Source organism: Glycine soja, chromosome 17, assembly GCF_004193775.1.
Source record: "Glycine soja cultivar W05 chromosome 17, ASM419377v2, whole genome shotgun sequence".
NCBI lineage: Eukaryota > Viridiplantae > Streptophyta > Magnoliopsida > Fabales > Fabaceae > Glycine > Glycine soja.
Window position 1 is genome coordinate 16,726,192 of NC_041018.1, and position 19,412 is coordinate 16,745,603.

Consider the following 19,412-nt stretch of genomic DNA (forward strand, 5'->3'; position numbering starts at 1 on the left):
TTTTCATGTGTGTTTTCTTACATGCATGTTAGCTTCTCATTTTTGTGTGTTGAATGAGCTTTTGGATTTTTGCTTAGCTTATCGTGTTACTGTTTTGATGGTGGCTTTGTTGTATTTTTTTGCAGTGTTATGACACGTTCTCCAGACAAGATAAAGAGCATCGATGGCTCAAAAGAAAGTCTTAAACTCAGTGTGAGGATCAGTGATCTATGGTTTATTGGCACGCCTAACAAATTTGAGCAAGCTGAAATGGTGTTTGTGGACTCCGATGTATGCTTCAATTCTGTGTTTTTTTTTTTGTAGTTTTATTACTTATTACTCATTGTTCAGTTCATTGTGTTGTAATCTTAATGCAATCCAGGGTGATGAGATCCAGGCTGTTTGTAAACAAGACCAATTGAAGTAAACAAAATGGACTTGAAAGAAAATTGTACTTATGTCATGCACAATTTTAAAGTGCTAAAAAACAATGGTCAGTACAGAGTGTGTGATCATCAATTTAAATTGGTGTTTATTGGGGTTATTGTTGTGAGGGAGTGTGTTGTAGGGGACATCCCTTTTAGAAAATACAGGTTTCCTGGATTTGTAGATGTTGTGGCTGGCCAGTTTGAACGTGGACTATTGGTTGGTATGTTAAGTAATATTTTTGCAATTGAGTTTATTTTGAAAGTTCTATTGTTTTTGGAATTAAATAACATTCCCTGATTTTCCTACTTGCTTTAGATGTTATTGGTGTTGTGGAGGAGGTTGTCTTTCGGCAAGTTTCAGGAAAAGGTAGAAGGGTAGTTTTCAAATTAAAGGACTTGAGGTGAAGTTCGATTCTTGGTGACAATTTATGTGATATGCTTTGTCAAGTTGTGGCTATGATTATATTATTATTAATAGCTGATTGTTTCATAACTATTTGTTTTTGATAGCCAACAATTGCTATCTTGCACTTTGTGGGATGATTATTGCTTGCAGTTTGTGAACTTCTTAGATGATTATGAAGGTGATGGTCCAATTACAGTTCTATTAAGCCATTGTAGGATCAAGGAAGCGCAGGGTATATCCTCATCTTGAATTTATTGATTTCTCTGTTTATGCTATTGCATGTTATGGTTCTGTTTTTTAAATGATTCAGGATCTTATCCCGCATCGATCAACAATTCTCTCAAGGCTTCAAAGTTAATTATTAACCAGCCCGTGATGGAGATTCAAGAATTCAATGAACGATATTTTTTGTATGTGTTATGTAATATATGTTGATTATTTTTTGTCTTATTTTTGTTGTTCATTGTATATTTGTAGGCTTGCAGAGTTGGGCATTGAGGCCCGGTTAGGTTTTAAATCCCATGGTGAAGGGAGTACACAACTTTCAGGTTCTATCCATTATCATCAAAAGAATCATTCTTTGGCAAGGCTAAGGCAAAGACTATTGCTGAGATTAACACCATCTCTAAAGTAATGATCTTTTATAGATTTTAATTCTTTGTCGTGCATTATCTGAAGTTTTTTATTTGATGCCTATGTTGTTTCATGTAGGAAATTATTTGTGTCACTGTTGGCACAATTACTATGATTTTTCTGGACAATCATTCATGGTGTTATATATCTTGCATTCAGTGCCATAAAAAAAGTGATGCAGAGATGGCGCCCTTTACATGTGCATGCGGGAAATACAATAAGGAAGTTGTGCTTAGGTGATTGTGATCTTTTAAAATGTTGTGTATTTTTTATGCCTTCATCATTTTTTGACTATTGGTGCATATGGTGGCAGGTATAGGCTTGAGGTAATGATCAACAAGGGAAATGAAAGCACAAAATTCCTGCTTTGGGACCGTGAATGCAGTGAATTAATTGGCCAATCAGTTGATGCAGTTAATAAGCTTAAAATTGAAGTGTGTTTTTGGATCATGTTTGATATGTTATTTTTTGTTTGTGTAATACAATTATTCTCTTTGAACAAGGATGGTGATGTTGATTTGAATGCTTCACCCCAAGCACTTGATAAGATGCTGGGTCATGAACTTGCTTTCAAGATAAAGGTGCAACCCAAGTTTAGGAATTCTGCTGTTTTGAAGTGTTCAACTGACTCGAGCTTGATAAATGCTGTGATGGATATGCTAGTTGATGCTGAGGTAATGTTCAATGCAAGTTATTTGACATTAAGTATTGTAAAAAGTATGTATTCTATTCATATTTATATGTTTTCCATGGGTTGTGTTATCTTCAATGTATGTCTTATTCAGACATCTTCAAAAATGGATATCCCAGTTTCTGATTCGAATCATTCTGCTCAACATGAATCTGTGAGTTTTAATGACTGCTCTCATTTTTAAATATGATCTTTCTTGCAATTCTTGCATTTTGACACTTCATGACTTTCAACTTAGCATTCAACTTATTGATTGCCATTTGTTTTATCTAGCAATCCCTCTCTGTGACAGTAGAACATGATCCCTTGCTTGGACTCCCCTTGACGCCTACAAAGCGGCAGGCATTTCAGGATTGCGATGATGAACCAGGGATCTCTCAAATTTCACTTGCACAGCTTTCATCCAACAAATTAAAAAAACATGCCTGAATTTAGTGCATTTGGTTGTTTCCAAGTTGTGTTGAACAATTTTTCCCCCTTAGTATTTGTATATTGTACATTGGCTTCTACCTTATTTTTGTTGTGGTGGTGTTGCTTTTGAACTCTGATCAGAACTTTTGTTTAAATTTTAATCTTATTTCGTATGCGAGTATCCTGGCATTTTATTTCTGTGGCTTATCCGATGTCACCTTAACTATTGCACTATATTTCAAAATCCTTATTTGTTCAATTGTTAAAATAACTATCGATAGACCATGCTTATATTAATGGTTATAAAGCCATCTTTAAAGAACTTAAGTTATACAAATGTTGTGAATTGGAATATATCGTGAGAGATAGAACAAGTAAGATTTTAAAATAAAAATTAGAGATTGCCAGACAGAAAGTTCAGAAAACATGTTCTTCACAATGATGATAAGTTAAAATTCAATTAAAGTTTTAACCGACCATTAAACCATCTGATTTTAAGGTGTGCATCTTTAATTATCTGAGCAGAAAGTATTCATGGGAAACAAATTAAAATATTAGAAATAATGACCACGAAATATTGATCAGTAGCACAATTAAATCACCATTAATATCTGATTAATTCATCTGATTTTATGTTGTGCATCCTTAATTGTCTGAGCATAAAGTATTCACGGGAAACAAATTAAAATGTTCGAAATGATGATCAGGAAATATTGATCACTAGCACAACTAAATCAGCATTCATATCTGATTAATTTTCTAACAGCAGAATATACACACCAAGACAAAAGTATCAGCTTTGGAGTCTTGAGAAACATGATCTTGGATCATCAATGATATGTAATTAAGTGTTTCTTTATTATCAATCATCGTTTAGCATGATTTTTCAATTTAGATAGCATTTTTTGCTTGATTTTTCTTTCGCAAATGCAGAATCGGATATTTGATAAATTTACTCCATCTTTCATCATATGTCTCAATATGATGTACAATTAATATAACAAGTAAACAAAAAACAATTTTTGTATAGCTTGACATCCTAATTCTGCCATGCATAACATTTTCGATATCATATTTCTTATCGATGGCGCCAAAGCATAGGTATAATAATGGTTATAAATGCAAGTCTAATCAATTTAGTGCATTTAATTAGCTGTCAGCATTCATAATTTTAGTGTTTTTCCTCATGCTTACTTTTGATTACTTACTTTTCAAGTTTTAATGTGGCCGTCAAAACCATGACTATAATCATGGCTATACATGCATGTCTAATCATTTTTATCAAAGTATGATCCATTTAACAGGTGTCAACATTGATAATTTTAGTCAACAAGTCAAGTTATGTCTTGGTTCTAGTGGAATAGCATTCCTTTTCTGCATGTCCATGGACTTCTGCAATTTTAATTTTGCATGTATTGTAATATATTAAAACAAGAAGTCAGTGAAAATTTTATAACTCAGTCAAGATTAACAACAACCATCAAGAAAATGGATAACCATGAGCATGCAAATCATCGTGATACGGCGCAAGCCAGGATAAAGAATAAAGGTATCAGGCAGCACAAAGTTAATGATCAGGCTCAGAATATTGATTGTAAGCAATTCAAAATATTATGTTCCAAATTACAGTTAATAATTTTAATTAGTTTGTTGATTTAGTAATACAATATCCATAATTTTTTTCACACAAGGACAAGCAAACTGTAAGGTACATTCAATATTATGTGAATCCATTCCACATTAAATAAATTCCACTAAACTTAGATTCTATTCACTTTTTTAGTCAATATTCGTGATTCATCAGAGGATGAGAGTTTTGAATCAACACAAGGTACCAATTAAAATAGACTTTATCAAATTAATTTTCAACATTATAATGCTATAATCTAATCTAAATGCAATTTTCATGGGCTGTGTTTCAGTTTCTTCACCTGAGAACCAAAATTATATGTCCTCAGCTAATGAGCCCGCAATTAATAGAGAAGGTAACGATTAATATTGATAAACACTATGTTATTAGCTCATTGTCGAATATCTTTCACTCTACAAAACTGCTTTTGTTTATCGTGTTTCAATTTACATGTTTTCCTAAAACATTCTCAATGACCAACTTCACTTTGCCATATATCATTAAATTATTTCAGGATATTCTGATCTTGGTGATCAACTCATGCAGTGTAGTCACTGTAATGCAAATATGTGGTATGATGAAAGAGTCTCAAAAGATAAAAGAACTACAAATCCAAGATTCAGTTTATGTTGTGGAAATGGCAAGGTTGAACTTCCATTGTTACAGAATCCACCTAAATATCTCTACCAACTTTGTATGATCATGGTACATCTGATAGTAAAAATTACCAACAGAACATAAGGACATATAACATGATGTTTGCCTTTACTTCTGCTGGTATTAAGTTTGACAAATCAATTAATCATTCAAGAGGACCTCTTACAATAAGAATTCAAGGTTAACCATGTCATAGAATAGGTAGTATGTTATCGATGCCTGGGAAAGAACCAAAATTTGCACAATTGTATATCGTTGACACAGAAAATGAAGTGCAGAATAGGATTAATGCAATAAGGTAGTTAGTCTTTCATTATTATTATTATAAATGCACAACATTGATCAACAGTCTTACATTTAAACAGAATTCAATTGTTTATTCTTTATTACTAATCTTCCAATCATCGTATATATAATTGTTTATTTTGGCCAGCAGTCCACATAATCAAATTCAAGAACACATTGTTTCACAACTTAGTGAGATGCTAGATGAATACAACATGCATGCAAAAACTTTCAGGATGACTAGAGATAGATTACAAGATGTTCAAGTGAATAATATCAAGTTGAAATTGATTGCTAATCGTGAGAAAGATGGTCGTACATATAATGTACCTACTGTTCCTGAAGTTGCAACACTAATAGTAGGCGATTTTGATGCAAATTCAAAAATAGATATTATTATTGAAACTCAGCATGGACAACTACAAAGGATCCATGAATTACATTCTAGCTATCTAGCTCTACAATACCCTCTCTTATTTCCTTACGGGGAAGATGGATATAGACCTGATATTCTACATAGCAGTCGATCAGATGGTAAGAAAAGGAAAAGAAATCGTCTTACAATGAGGGAGTGGTTTTCTTATAGGCTACAATACAGATCAAATGAATCTATGACTTTGTTGAATTCTAGGAGACTATTCCAACAATTTGTTGTTTATGGCTATACTATGGTTGAGTCAGAAAGGCTTTCTTACATCAGAAACAACCAAAAAAAACTTTGAGTTGACAAGTTTTGTAGCTTACAACAGTCATTGGATGATGGAAGTAAGAGAGGCCTAAATAAAGGTAAAAGAGTCATTTTGCCTTCAACTTTTGTTGGCTGTCCGGGCTATATGGATCAACTTTATTTTGATGGTATGGCCATATGTAGCCATGTGGGCTTCCCAAAACTGTTTATTACTTTAACCTGCAATCCAAACTGGCCTGAAATCCATAGATTGCTGAATCCATTGAATCTGAAAGCAGCAGATAGGCCAGACATAATCTCCAGAGTCTTCAAACTAAAGTATGAACAAATGCTTATGGACCTGACAAAGAATCACATGCTAGGCAAAGTTATTGCATGTAAGTTGATTCTAAGTTTGTTGAATTTATATTATGTGTGACATTGTTATTTTACACTGCCAATATTAACCACACAATCATATCTAATAACTTTAATTATTTTCTATTAATAGACTTACTAATAAATTGCAGATATGTATACAATAGAATTTAAAAAACGACGCCTACCTCATGTCCATTTGTTGCTTTTTTTACATCCTGATAACAAATACCCATCCTCATATTGATGTGCCATCATTTTCTTCTATTTTCTAAACCCTTTTTGCACCATTTTAATTATTGATTGGTCTTAATTGTCAATTAATTAGGCAGTTTTATTATTTGGGCTCATTTAGCTAATTTGATGTTTTTAATCTAATTTCAGGAATTAATGAAACATTGGGCTTAATCCGGATTTTGGTTGTGGACTTGAAGAGGGCAAATAAAGCAGCGCTTACCTTAGTTAATTTCTAATTAGGAAATTTCGCAATTTTATTTTATGTTGTTCAGTGTTTATTTCGTTTTGGGCCAGAGTATTGTAATAGGGCCCAGTGACTTTGAGTGACTCTTTTTAAATAGCTGCCTTGGGATTCGTGCAGGGCATTCTATTCTGCTATGTTATTTTCATTATTCGGAGCTTTGGTTTTAGGTTTTCACGTTTTTCTGTTCCCTTGTTACAGTTTTCGTTCTTAATGCAAATTTCCGTTTTCTGCTTCTAATTACGAGTTCATTCTTGCTTCTTCTTCTACTTTCATTTACGTTTCTGCTCATTTGCGTTTCTGTTCATTTATGTTCTTGTTCATTTACGTTTCTGCTTCATGTTTCATTTGCGTTTTCTGTTTGAATCCATGGAAGGCTAGATTTTCTGGTGTTGTTTCCTTTTGAGGACGAAGCCCAACTCTCTTTGAGGTTTCGTTTGTAATGTGGTTTCCTGGCAGTTTTCCCTTCACCAGTTATCCCAATTTCGTGAATATTAATCAGTGCACGCTTCATGTTCGATTAATTGTCTCTGAGCCTAACTTGCATTCATGCTTAATGGACGAAGGGCTAACTGGTGTATGTGGTGCCTAATCACGTATTGAAAACCCTAAGTTGATTTCCGCCTAGTAAATTGAAATAGGGTTGGATCAAGTGGTTGACTGTTAGGGACGAATTCTCCATAACCCAGGATAAGAGAGTGGCTTCTGAATCAGAGGAAACAACCCGTTTTTAATATTAGTAGTTTCGTATTCCATTTTATTTGTTCTGCTCTTTAATTACCAAACAACCAACCCCCCCCCCCCATCGTTACTGTTACTGCAATTATATTATGAACATTTGGCTTATCACTACTCGTTGGGAAACGACCTAGGATCACTTCCTAGTTACTGCATTTTCATGTTTATTTGATTCGGGTATGGCCTCGATCAAATTTGGCGCCGTTGCCGGGGAGCAGTGTCCAAAGGTTCATAATAGCTAGCTAGTGTTGTGTGTCCTTTCGTGTTTTATGTTTAAATTGTTAGTATTGTGTTAGTATGTGTGTTAGTGTTGTTTAGTGTCCTGGTATTTTGTTTAATGTGTGTTCTGTTTCAGTTTTCCCATTAAGCGTTTCCCCTGTTTCAGTCTTGGGTGTTTCGCTGTAAAGATTGTGCTTGCGGCAAAAACAGAGTAGTAGTAGAAATCAATTAGAGACGGATTTTAGCGACCACCCATGCTGAATTATTTGAGATTTTTTGTTTTAGTAGCTAGGGTTGTTATTTTTGGCTGAATTTTTTTGTGGTAACTTCTTTTAATCCATATTTTGTTAGAAAAATAGCTAGAGCCTTTAGTTTGGTCAGATTTGAAAGTTCCAAAAAACTAGCAAATTTTGTGTTTGTCAAAACTTCAAACAGCCATAACTTTTGCTCCGGTTATCAGAATCGCAATTATTATATATGCATTTGGGGTAGAAAAAAATTTCCTACGCCGTGGCTCCATCGTCCAAAAAAAGTGATTCTGTCAAAAGTTTTTTATTTTTCAAGTTTTATTCACTTATTTTTCTTAACCTACCAATTTTAGCTTTGATAGTTAGACTTTGAATTTTTGTCTGAAATTTTTTGTGCTATCTTCTCATCATTTTATAAGGTTGCTCACAAAATTTCAAGTCATTTGGATATCATTTGAGGGTAGCTGTAGTTCAAACCTACACCCTTATTTACATGACAAGGCAACTAGTTGTGTGCATGCTGAATGTAGTGTATGACTAGAGGCAATCCATCTGACTTACAACCCTTTGATCCTGAGATAGATAGGACATTTCATAGATTAGTTAGGCATCATTTTATACCTTTTGATCATTCTGAGCATTCCATAACTGGTGAATCTGTGCATTCTGTTATTGGTGATTTTGAACATCCTGATCTTGAGCATTATAATTTTGAGCATTCTGATTCTGAGAATTCTGATTTTGCACATTCTGAAAACATGGCACAACCTCCACCTCGTGAGAGGACTCTAAGGGAAATGGCTGCACCTGATTTCACCTATGAAAGCTTGTGCATCCAATACCCTGATGAGGATGTCCCATATGTTCTTAAAACTGGACTGATTCATTTGCTTCCAAAGTTTCATGGCCTTGCAGGTGAAGACCCGCACAAACATTTGAAAGAATTTCACATTGTCTGCTCCACCATGAAACCCCAGATGTCCAAGAGGATCACATATTTCTGAAGGCTTTTCCTCATTCATTAGAGGGAGTGGCAAAGGACTGGCTGTATTACCTTGCTCCAAGGTCCATCACGAGCTGGGATGACCTTAAGAGAGTATTCTTAGAAAAAAATTTCCCTGCTTCCAAGACCACAACCATCAGGAAGGATATCTCAGGTATTAGACAACTCAGTGGAGAGAGCCTGTATGAGTACTGAGAGAGATTTAAGAAACTATGTGCCAGTTGCCCCCACCATCAGATTTCAGAACAGCTTCTTCTCCAATATTTTTATGAAGGACTCAATAATATGGAGAGAAGTATGATAGATGCTGCCAGTGGTGGAGCCCTTGGAGACATGACTCCTGCTGAAGCCAGAAATTTAATTGAGAAGATGGCCTCCAACTCCCAGCAGTTTAGTGCCAGAAATGATGCCATAGTCATTAGAGGAGTGCATGAGGTAGCTACAAACCCATCTGCATCATCTGAAACTAAGAAGCTTGAAGGCAAACTGGATGCGTTGGTCAACTTGGTAACCCAGCTGGCCTTGAATCAGAAATTTGTACTTGTCGCAAGGGTTTGTGGTTTGTGCTCCTCTACTGACCACCATACAGACCTTTGCCCTTCCATGCAGCAACCTGGAGCAATTGAGCAGCCTGAAGCTTATGCTGCAAATATTTACAATAGACATCCTCAACCTCAACAGCAAAATCAACCACAGCAGAGCAATTATGACCTTTCCAGCAACAGATACAACCCTGGATGGAGGAATCACCCTAACCTCAGATGGTCCAGCCCTCAGCAACAACAACAGCAGTCTGCTCCTTCCTTCCAAAATGCTGCTGGCCCAAGCAGACCATACATTCCTCCACCAATCCAACAACAGCAACAACCCCAGAAACAGCCAACAGTTGAGGCCCCTCCACAACCTTCCCTCGAAGAACTTGTGAGGCAAATGACTATGCAGAACATGCAGTTTCAGCAAGAGACTAGAGCCTCCATTCAGAGCTTAACCAATCAGATGGGACAATTAGCTACCCAATTGAATCAACACCAGTCCCAGAATTCTGACAAGCTGCCTTCTCAAGCTGTCCAAAATCCCAAAAATGTCAGTGCCATTTGATTGAGGTCGGGAAAGCAGTGTCAAGGACCTCAACCCGTAGCACCTTCCTCATCTGCAAATGAACCTGCCAAACTTCACTCTACTCCAGAAAAAGGTGATGACAAAAATTTACCTAACAATTTCTGTGCAGGTGAATCTTCTTCCACAGGTAATTCTAATTTGCAGAAGCAGCACATTTCCCCTCTTCCATTCCCTCCAAGAGCAGTTTCCAACAAAAAAATGGAAGAGGCAGAGAAAGAGATCTTGGAAACGTTTAGAAAAGTAGAGGTAAACATACCTCTGTTGGATGCGATAAAGCAAATTCCAAGATATGCCAAATTCTTGAAGGAGCTGTGCACTAATAAGCGGAAGCTTAAAGGAAGTGAACGGATTAGCATGGGCAGAAATGTCTCCGCATTGATTGGTAAATCTGTTCCTCAAATTCCTGAAAAATGCAAATATCCAGGTACATTCAGCATACCTTGTATCATAGGGAATAGTAAGTTTGACAATGCCATGCTAGATTTAGGAGCTTCTGTTAGTGTTATGCCTCTGTCTATTTTTAATTCTCTATCTCTTGGTCTCTTGTAGTCAACTGATGTGGTAATTCATTTAGCTAATAGAAGTGTTGCATATCCTGCTGGTTTCATAGAGGATGTCTTAGTTAGAGTTGGTGAACTGCTAGAACTAAGATAGATGTTTATGCAGGCACACTGTCCATGGAGTTTGGTGATATAACTGTTCATTTTAATATTCTGGATGCTATGAAATACCCATCTGAAGATCTTTCTGTATTTCGTGCTGAAATAATTGACCATGTTGTTGATGAATACATGACTGATCTTTATTCTAATCTGCATGCCTCTCACGCTTCATGCATTGAGTCTGAAATTGTACTTGATCATATGTCTGAATTTGATGCTGAGAGTGAATCTGAGAGTGATATTGATTGCATGCCTGGTGGTGGTGCTTTACCTCTTGAGATTGATTTTATAGAGTCAGATAGGACTAACCATGTTTTAGGAAGTACACATACCTCTGACTTTCATTATGAGGTAAAGGCTGAGAAACCATCTCCTTCTACCACTGTCCAGCCGACCACACCAGAATTGAAGCCTCTGCCATCAAATTTAAAATACGCTTACTTGGATGATAGCAAGAGTTTTCCAGTGATTATATCTGCCTCCCTTGCTGATGAGCAAGAGGAGAAGTTGTTGTCAGTTCTCAAGAAGCATAAGAAGGCTATAGGCTGGACCCTGGCGGACATTCCTGGTATTAGCCCATCCACATGTATACATTGAATAAATTTAGAGGATGGAGCTAAACCAGTAAGACAGCCACAGAGAAGACTCAACCCGGTGATTCTTGATGTAGTGAAGAAGGAGATAACCAAGCTTTTGCAAGCTGGAATCATTTATCCTATCTCCGACAGCCAATGGGTGAGTCCCGTCCAGGTAGTCCCGAAAAAGACTGGCCTCACAGTGATAAAAAACGAGAAGGAGGAGCTAATTCCTACTCGGGTGCAGAACAGTTGGAGAGTCTGCATTGATTATAGGAGGCTGAACCAGGTTACCAAAAAGGACCATTTTCCCCTGCCATTCATTGACCAGATGCTTGAACGCCTGGCAGGTAAATCCCACTACTGTTTCCTTGATGGTTTTTCTGGTTATATGCAAATTACTATTGCTCCTGAGGATCAGGAAAAGACCACATTCACCTGCCCCTTCGGCACTTTTGCCTATAGGAGGATGCCTTTCGGCCTGTGCAATGCCCCTGGTACCTTCCAACGGTGCATGATTAGTATTTTCAGTGATTTTTTAGAAAATTGCATAGAGGTGTTCATGGATGATTTCACTGTATATGGATCCTCTTTTGATGGTTGTTTGAATAGTTTGGAAAAAGTTTTGAATAGATGCATTGAAACTAACCTTGTTCTAAATTTTGAAAAATGTCATTTTATGGTTGAGCAAGGTATAGTTTTAGGCCACATTATTTCCAATAAGGGTATTGAAGTAGATTCTACAAAAATTTCTGTTATTTCACAATTGCCTTACCCCTCTTGTGTGCGAGAGGTGCGATCTTTTCTTGGTCATGCAGGATTCTACAAGCGCTTTATAAGGGATTTTAGCAAAGTAGCCCTTCCACTGTCCAACTTGTTGCAAAAGGAGGTGGAGTTTGACTTTAATGATAGATGCAAAGAGGCTTTTGATTGCCTCAAAAGAGCGTTGACTACCACCCCCATCATCCAGGCACCCGATTGGACAGCCCCTTTTGAGCTTATGTGTGATGCATCAAATTATGCATTGGGGGCTGTCCTTGCTCAGAAAATTGATAAATTGCCCAGGGTGATATATTATGCTTCTAGGACTTTAGATGCTGCCCAAGCAAATTATACTACTACTGAGAAAGAGCTTCTAGCCATAGTTTTTGCTCTTGAAAAATTTCGATCTTATTTGCTTGGTACTCGCATTATTGTTTATACTGACCATGCAGCTCTAAAGTACTTGTTGAAGAAGGCTGATTCTAAGCCTAGGTTGATCCGATGGATGCTCTGGCTCCAAGAGTTTGACTTGGAGATCCGTGATAGGAGCGGAGCACAAAATCTAGTTGCTGATCATTTGAGTCGGATCGAACGTGTCTCTGATGCAGATTCACCTATTCGGGATGATTTCCCGGATGATCATTTGTATATATTGTATAGTATTTCTGACTCTCTTTCTACTCCCTGGTTTGCTAACATTGTCAATTATTTAGTTGCCTCTGTTTTTCCTCCCTTAGCATCTAAGGCCCAAAAAGATAAAATTAAAAGTGATGCTAAGCATTTTATTTGGGATGACCCCTACTTGTGGAAATTGTGCAGTGATCAAGTCATTAGACGGTGCATTCTAGATCATGAGACTGACTCAGTCCGGCAGTTCTGTCATTATTCCGCACCGGGAGGTCATCTGGGTGTTCAAAGGACAACTCGCAAAGTGCTTGATTGTGGTTTTTATTGGCCCACCATCTTTAAAGATGCGTGGAAGATCTGCAGCACTTGTGAGCAGTGTCAGAGAGCAGGAAATATACTTACATGGCGACAACAAATGCCTCAGCAACCTATGCTATTCTGTGAGGTGTTTGATGTCTGGGGTATAGATTTCATGGGTCCTTTTCCTGTCTCTTTTGGTTATGTTTACATTCTCCTTGCAGTTGACTATGTTTCAAAATGGGTGGAAGCCAAGCCCACCAGAACTAATGATGCTAAAGTTGTCACAGACTTTGTCAGGTCTAATCTGTTTTGCAGGTTTGGAGTACCTAAAGCAATTGTTAGTGATCAAGGAACCCATTTTTGCAACAAGACAATGCATGCCCTGCTTAAAAAGTACGGGGTGGTACACAGGGTATCCACACCATACCACCCCCAGACCAATGGACAGGCAGAAATTTCTAACCGAGAAATCAAGCAAATTTTAGAGAAGATTGTGCAGCCAAGCAGGAAAGATTGGAGTACCAGGCTTGATGATGCTCTCTGGGCACATCGGACTGCCTACAAAGCACCCATAGGAATGTCTCCTTATCGGGTTGTCTTTGGAAAGGCATGTCATCTTCCAGTGGAAATTGAGCACAAAGCTTACTGGGCAGTGAAGACTTGCAACTTCTCTATGGATCAAGCTGGTGAGGAAAGAAAGTTGCAACTGAGTGAGTTAGATGAAATCCGCCTAGAAGCCTACGAGAATGCCAAGTTCTACAAAGAAAAGACCAAGAAGTTCCATGATAGCATGATAGTTAAAAAAGACTTCGTGGTTAGGCAAAAAGTGTTATTGTATAATTCTAGGCTTGGACTCATGAGTGGTAAGTTGAGGTCTAAGTGGATTGGTCCTTTTGTTGTTACTAATGTTTTTCCTTATGGTATAGTTGAGATCAAAAGCGACTCCACAAACAAGAGCTTCAAGGTCAACGGACATCGACTTAAGCCATTCCTCACGAACCCTTCTTTAGTGGACGTAGTGGTGGAAGAGACGTCCTTACTCCACCCTACTCTTCCTCCACCATGACTTAGGGAGTTTTTCTTTTCCTATCTCCTTCTTTGCTTTTATTACACTTGTCCGATTCTCTTTGATGATTTAATTGTTTTTAATCTTTTAATTGTGCTACATTGAGGACAATGTGTTGTTTAAGTATGGGGGGGGGGGAGTGTTCTTTGGTTTTGCTAGTTTTGTTGGTTTTGTTAATTTGTTAGTTGTGTTAATTTGTTAATGTTGTTAGTTTCGTCGGATTTTCAGTTTAATATTTTGGGTCAATTTCATGTGCACGTACGACTTTGCATGTTTTTCTTTGAATTATAGGATATGTTCAAGAAATGGGTAATTGTTTTGAAAATAAAAGTTCTTGACATTTTGTGACTTGAAATCCTTGATTCTTCTCTACATGTCATGATAGTTTTGAAAGCTCAATTTGAAAGTGATGATTTTACCTTTGTGAGAATTTGAGCCATCCATCATTATAATCATTTGGTGTGTTTTGCCCCATTGATTGCTTGCACAATAGCCTTGGCTTGATTCTTGTTGATGCGTCCTAATTCACATGCATATTTGGAAATGATTAAGGCAATTTTGTTCTTATAAGCTTCTAGCCAAATGGACTTACCTTGAATTAATTCCTTTGATAGCCCTTTTGAGCCTTGTTTCCCTTTCCTTGTTTTGAAGCTCACTACAAGCCTTAAGTGAAAAACCATGATATTACCATATCCTTAAGGAATTTTGGAGCTTTGGAATTGTTTTGGGAATAAGTGTGGGGGGTTTTTGTTTTGTTGGCTATGCTTCATGATGTATTTTGGGCCATACTTGATGTACATTGTATATTGGTTAAATGTTGGACATGCTGAATGAAATGTTGTTTCTCAAAGGCTAAAGAGTAAAAAAAAAAATCGAAAAAAGAAAAAGAAAAGCAATAAAGTTGAGTGAATAAGATCTTAAATGGCACAAGAATGATGAAACTCTTGGTTCTACTCTTCATGTTTAATTTTATCTTCTTTTTATTTTCTTATTTTTTTCTTAATATGCACTTATTCCCCTTTGCTCCTCTATTCCTTTGGGATTTAGCCACTTATTCCATATTTCTCCATACCTTGTCCTTGGCCCCATTACAACCTTAAAAGACCTTTTGATCCTCATGTGCTTGTGTTTATGGGTTGATTATCAATTTTAGAATCTTGCCAAGTTTATGTGGTGTTTGCTTTCATGGGTGCTTTGAGGGTAAATAGTAGCCTAGACACTTGAGAGATAGAGTGTATATCTTGTGAGGCTTTATCACTTTTCATTCTTGAGCTGATTAACTATTTTGCCATGATTGGGTTGCTTGGATGATTTTCATGAATGTCTTGACTTTTTGGATCTCCTTATGTTAGATGTTACCCATTCCTTTCATTCCTTGATGTTCATTAAGAAATATGTGAATGTTTTTGTTTGTCTCCCTTTCATATCCTTGGATTTTGTTCTTTGTTTCATTTTGCCCAGGAGTGCAAAAGGCTAAGTATGGGGGGTTTTGATGTGCCATCATTTTCTTCTATTTTCTAAACCCTTTTTGCACCATTTTAATTATTGATTGGTCTTAATTGTCAATTAATTAGGCAGTTTTATTATTTGGGCTCATTTAGCTAATTTGATGTTTTTAATCTAATTTCAGGAATTAATGAAACATTGGGCTTAATCCGGATTTTGGTTGTGGACTTGAAGAGGGCAAATAAAGCAGCGCTTACCTTAGCTAATTTCTAATTAGGAAATTTCGCAATTTTATTTTATGTTGTTCAGTGTTTATTTCGTTTTGGGCCAGAGTATTGTAATAGGGCCCAGTGACTTTGAGTGACTCTTTTTAAATAGCTGCCTTGGGATTCGTGCAGTGCATTCTATTCTGCTATGTTATTTTCATTATTCAGAGCTTTGGTTTTAGGTTTTCACGTTTTTCTGTTCCCTTGTTACAGTTTTCGTTCTTAATGCAAATTTCCGTTTTCTGCTTATAATTACGAGTTCATTCTTGCTTCTTCTTCTACTTTCATTTACGTTTCTGTTCATTTGCGTTTCTGTTCATTTACGTTCTTGTTCATTTACGTTTCTGCTTCATGTTTCATTTGCGTTTTCTGTTTGAATCCATGGAAGGCTAGATTTTCTGGTGTTGTTTCCTTTTGAGGACGAAGCCCAACTCTCTTTGAGGTTTCGTTTGTAATGTGGTTTCCTGGGAGTTTTCCCTTCACCAGTTATCCCAATTTCGTGAATATTAATCAGTGCACGCTTCGTGTTCGATTAATTGCCTCTGAGCCTAACTTGCGTTCATGCTTAATGGACGAAGGGCTAACTGGTGTATGTGGTGCCTAATCACGTATTGAAAACCCTAAGTTGATTTTCGCCTAGTAAATTGAAATAGGGTTGGATTAAGTGGTTGACTGTTAGGGACGAATTCTCCATAACCCAGGATAAGAGAGTGGCTTCTGAATCAGAGGAAACAACCCGTTTTTAAAATTAGTAGTTTCGTATTCCATTTTATTTGTTCTGCTCTTTGATTACCAAACAACCAAACCCCCCCATCGTTACTGTTACTGCAAGTATATTATGAACATTTGGCTTATCACTGCTTGTTGGGAAACGACCTAGGATCACTTCCTAGTTACTGCATTTTCATGTTTATTTGATTCGGGTATGGCCTCGATCACAGATGAAATTGATCAAATTATATCAGTAAAGATACTTTCACAACAAGATGATCCAGAACTGTATTCATTAGTAAAAAACCATTTGGTTCATGGTCCATGTGGAAGTCTGAATCCTAGATATCCATGCATGAAAAAAGGCAAGTGTAGTCGTTTCTATCCTAAAAAGTTCCAGCCGCATACTGTTTTAGATGCTGATGGTTTTCCAGTCTATCGTAGAAGAAACAACGGTAATGCAATTGAGAAAAATGGTGTTATAGTTGATAACAAGTATATTGTACCTTACAATGCAAGATTGCTCAGAAAATACCAAGTGCATATCAATATTGAATGGTGTAACCAAAGCACTTCTATCAAATATTTATTTAAGTACATCAACAAGGGATATGATAGGGTGACTACTATTTTGATTGATGAAGATAACGATCAAACTGAGAATGGTGGCACCCATAATGATGAGATCAAAGAATATCTAGATTGCAGGTATTGTTAAAACTTGATCTCTAATTTATCTGATCATCATTGTTATAATAACTAATTCTATCTTCCTAACAGATACATATCTCCTTGTGAATCTACTTGGAGAATCTTTGGATTTCCAATACATGGCAGAAAACCTGTTGTTGAAAGATTACACTTCCATCTTCCTGGCCAACATAGTGTTCTCTATGAGGACCATGATGATATTGATGATGTATTGTCTAAGCCATGTATCTCTGATTCAAAGTTTATTTCGTGGATGAACACCAACCAAAATTCTGTTGAAGGGAGAAATCTTACTTATGCAGGATTTGTTTCTAAGTTTGTATACAATCAGAAGAAAAGATGTTGGCAGCTTAGGAAGAAAGGCTATACCATTGGCAGATTACTATGGGTTCCACCAATTACAGGGGAATTATTTTATTTGAGAATGATGCTTACCGTTTGTAAAAGAGCTACCTCATTTGAGGATTTAAGAACAGTTGATAATGTTCAGTATTCTAAATATAAAGAAGCATGTTTTGCTATGGGATTTTTACAAGATGATAAAGAATTTATTGAGGCAATCAAAGAAGCAAAAGACTGGGGTTCAGCACATTATATAAGAAAGCTATTTGTGTTGTTACTTTTAACTGCAACAATGAGCAAACCTAAACAAGTTTGGGACCAAACTTGGCATTGGATGGCTGATGACATTGTCTATAATTATAAAAAATCATCAACAAGTCCAGGTTTGTGCTAATTTCCCATCAGACAAATCAATATTGATACGACACATAATTTAACTTTTTTCTCTTTTGTGTATTAGCATTGCAGCTTGATGATAGAACTCTTCAAAATTTGGTCTTGCTTGAAATTGAACAACTGCTGCAAGCAAATCAAAGATCGCTAAGAGACTATCCTTCAATGCCATATCCAGAGGATGAGAATTGTCCAGCTTATCTAGACAATAGCCTTATATTACTTGAACTGAACTAAACTACAACAATGAAGAACTTAGATCAGAGTTTGAACATCTATTTTCTCACATGACAGGTACATTAAGTACAAAGCAATTTACCCCTCTAAAAATTATTATGTGCATTTCCTTCTTAGCTTTTCTCATCTATAAATTAGTATTTTAACTTCATTCATTTATCTTTAAATCTAACAACACATATGGATGATTTCAAATGAACAAGCTTCAATTTACAACCAGATTGTTGAAGCTGTTAATAAAGATGAAGGTGGTATGTTTTTTCTCTATGGATATGGAGGTACAGGAAAAACATACATTTGGAAAACACTTGCAAGTTCACTAAGAGCAGACAATAAAATTGTAATAATGGTGGCCTCTAGCGGCATAACTTCTCTGCTATTGCTTGGAGGTAGAACTGCACATTCAAAATTTAAAATTCCAGTTCCAGTTTTTGAAGACTCAACTTGCAATATCCATTAAGGAACTCAATTAGCTGAGCTATTAAATCAGACAAGTCTAATCATTTGGGATGAAGCACCCATGGCTCACAAATTCTGTTTTGAGGCACTTGATCACAGTCTTAGAGATATCATCAAACACAACTCAAAGGACAATACAATCTTTGGAGGTAAAGTCATGGTCTTTGGTGGAGATTTCCGGCAGATCCTGCCAATCATTCCAAGAGGCAGCCGCTCTGATATTGTTAACGCAACAATTAATTCCTCTTATCTATGGGATCACTATCAGATCTTGAGACTAACAAAAAACATGCTTTTACAAAACAACATGCAAGCAACAGATCAAGAAGAAACTGCAGCTTTTGCACAGTGGATTATAGATATTGGTGATGGTATTATTGGAGATGAAAATGATGGCTATGCTACTATTGAAATTCCACAGGAACTATTAATCACAGAATATAATGATCCTATTGATAGTATAATTAGCTCTACATTTCAAGATCTATCTCATCATGACAATGATCCTGAATACTTCGAAACCAGAGCAATATTAGCTTCCACAAATGAAACAGTGCAACAAGTTAATGATTATATGCTTACAATGATACCGGGTAATCATATAGTAAATTATCTTATTATGTTTTTCATCTTTTAATCAACTTTCCTAGATTTAACATTTTTGGTTGATGAATTTGCTTTTTTATGTCTAAAATATAGATAGGTAAACAAATGGAATATCTAAGCTCTGATTCAATTGACAAATCCGAAACCATTGAAAGTTGTCATTTTGGCTCACTGACAACTGAATTTCTGAATTCATTGACAACATCTGGCTTACCCAATCACTGTCTCAAACTCAAGATTGGAACACCAATAATGCTATTAAGGAACTTAGACCAAACT

General features: G+C 36.4%; 3 protein-coding genes and 1 non-coding gene across 4 annotated transcripts; 3 read left to right on the forward strand and 1 right to left on the reverse strand.

The window, feature by feature from the left end:
- Nucleotides 1-411: 411 nt before the first annotated feature.
- LOC114391502 lies at nucleotides 412-2,566 on the forward strand. The gene is made up of 9 exons (XM_028352505.1): nucleotides 412-628; nucleotides 724-808; nucleotides 918-1,045; nucleotides 1,124-1,223; nucleotides 1,291-1,443; nucleotides 1,760-1,859; nucleotides 1,950-2,120; nucleotides 2,232-2,291; nucleotides 2,411-2,566. The coding sequence occupies exons 1-9, from the start codon at nucleotides 412-414 to the stop codon at nucleotides 2,564-2,566; spliced, it is 1,170 nt and encodes a 389-aa protein (XP_028208306.1).
- A 6,417-nt stretch (nucleotides 2,567-8,983) lies between these two features.
- On the reverse strand, nucleotides 8,984-9,090 carry LOC114394351. Its single transcript, XR_003662751.1, has one exon. It is a non-coding gene; the product is annotated as a small nucleolar RNA R71 (small nucleolar RNA).
- Nucleotides 9,091-16,599: 7,509 nt separating this feature from the next.
- LOC114391503 lies at nucleotides 16,600-18,068 on the forward strand. The gene is made up of 3 exons (XM_028352506.1): nucleotides 16,600-17,093; nucleotides 17,166-17,821; nucleotides 17,899-18,068. Exons 1-3 carry the CDS (start codon nucleotides 16,600-16,602, stop codon nucleotides 18,066-18,068), a joined length of 1,320 nt encoding a protein of 439 aa, XP_028208307.1.
- A 520-nt stretch (nucleotides 18,069-18,588) lies between these two features.
- Nucleotides 18,589-19,234, forward strand: LOC114391504. Its single transcript, XM_028352508.1, has 2 exons — nucleotides 18,589-19,120; nucleotides 19,227-19,234. Exons 1-2 carry the CDS (start codon nucleotides 18,589-18,591, stop codon nucleotides 19,232-19,234), a joined length of 540 nt encoding a protein of 179 aa, XP_028208309.1.
- Nucleotides 19,235-19,412: the final 178 nt, after the last annotated feature.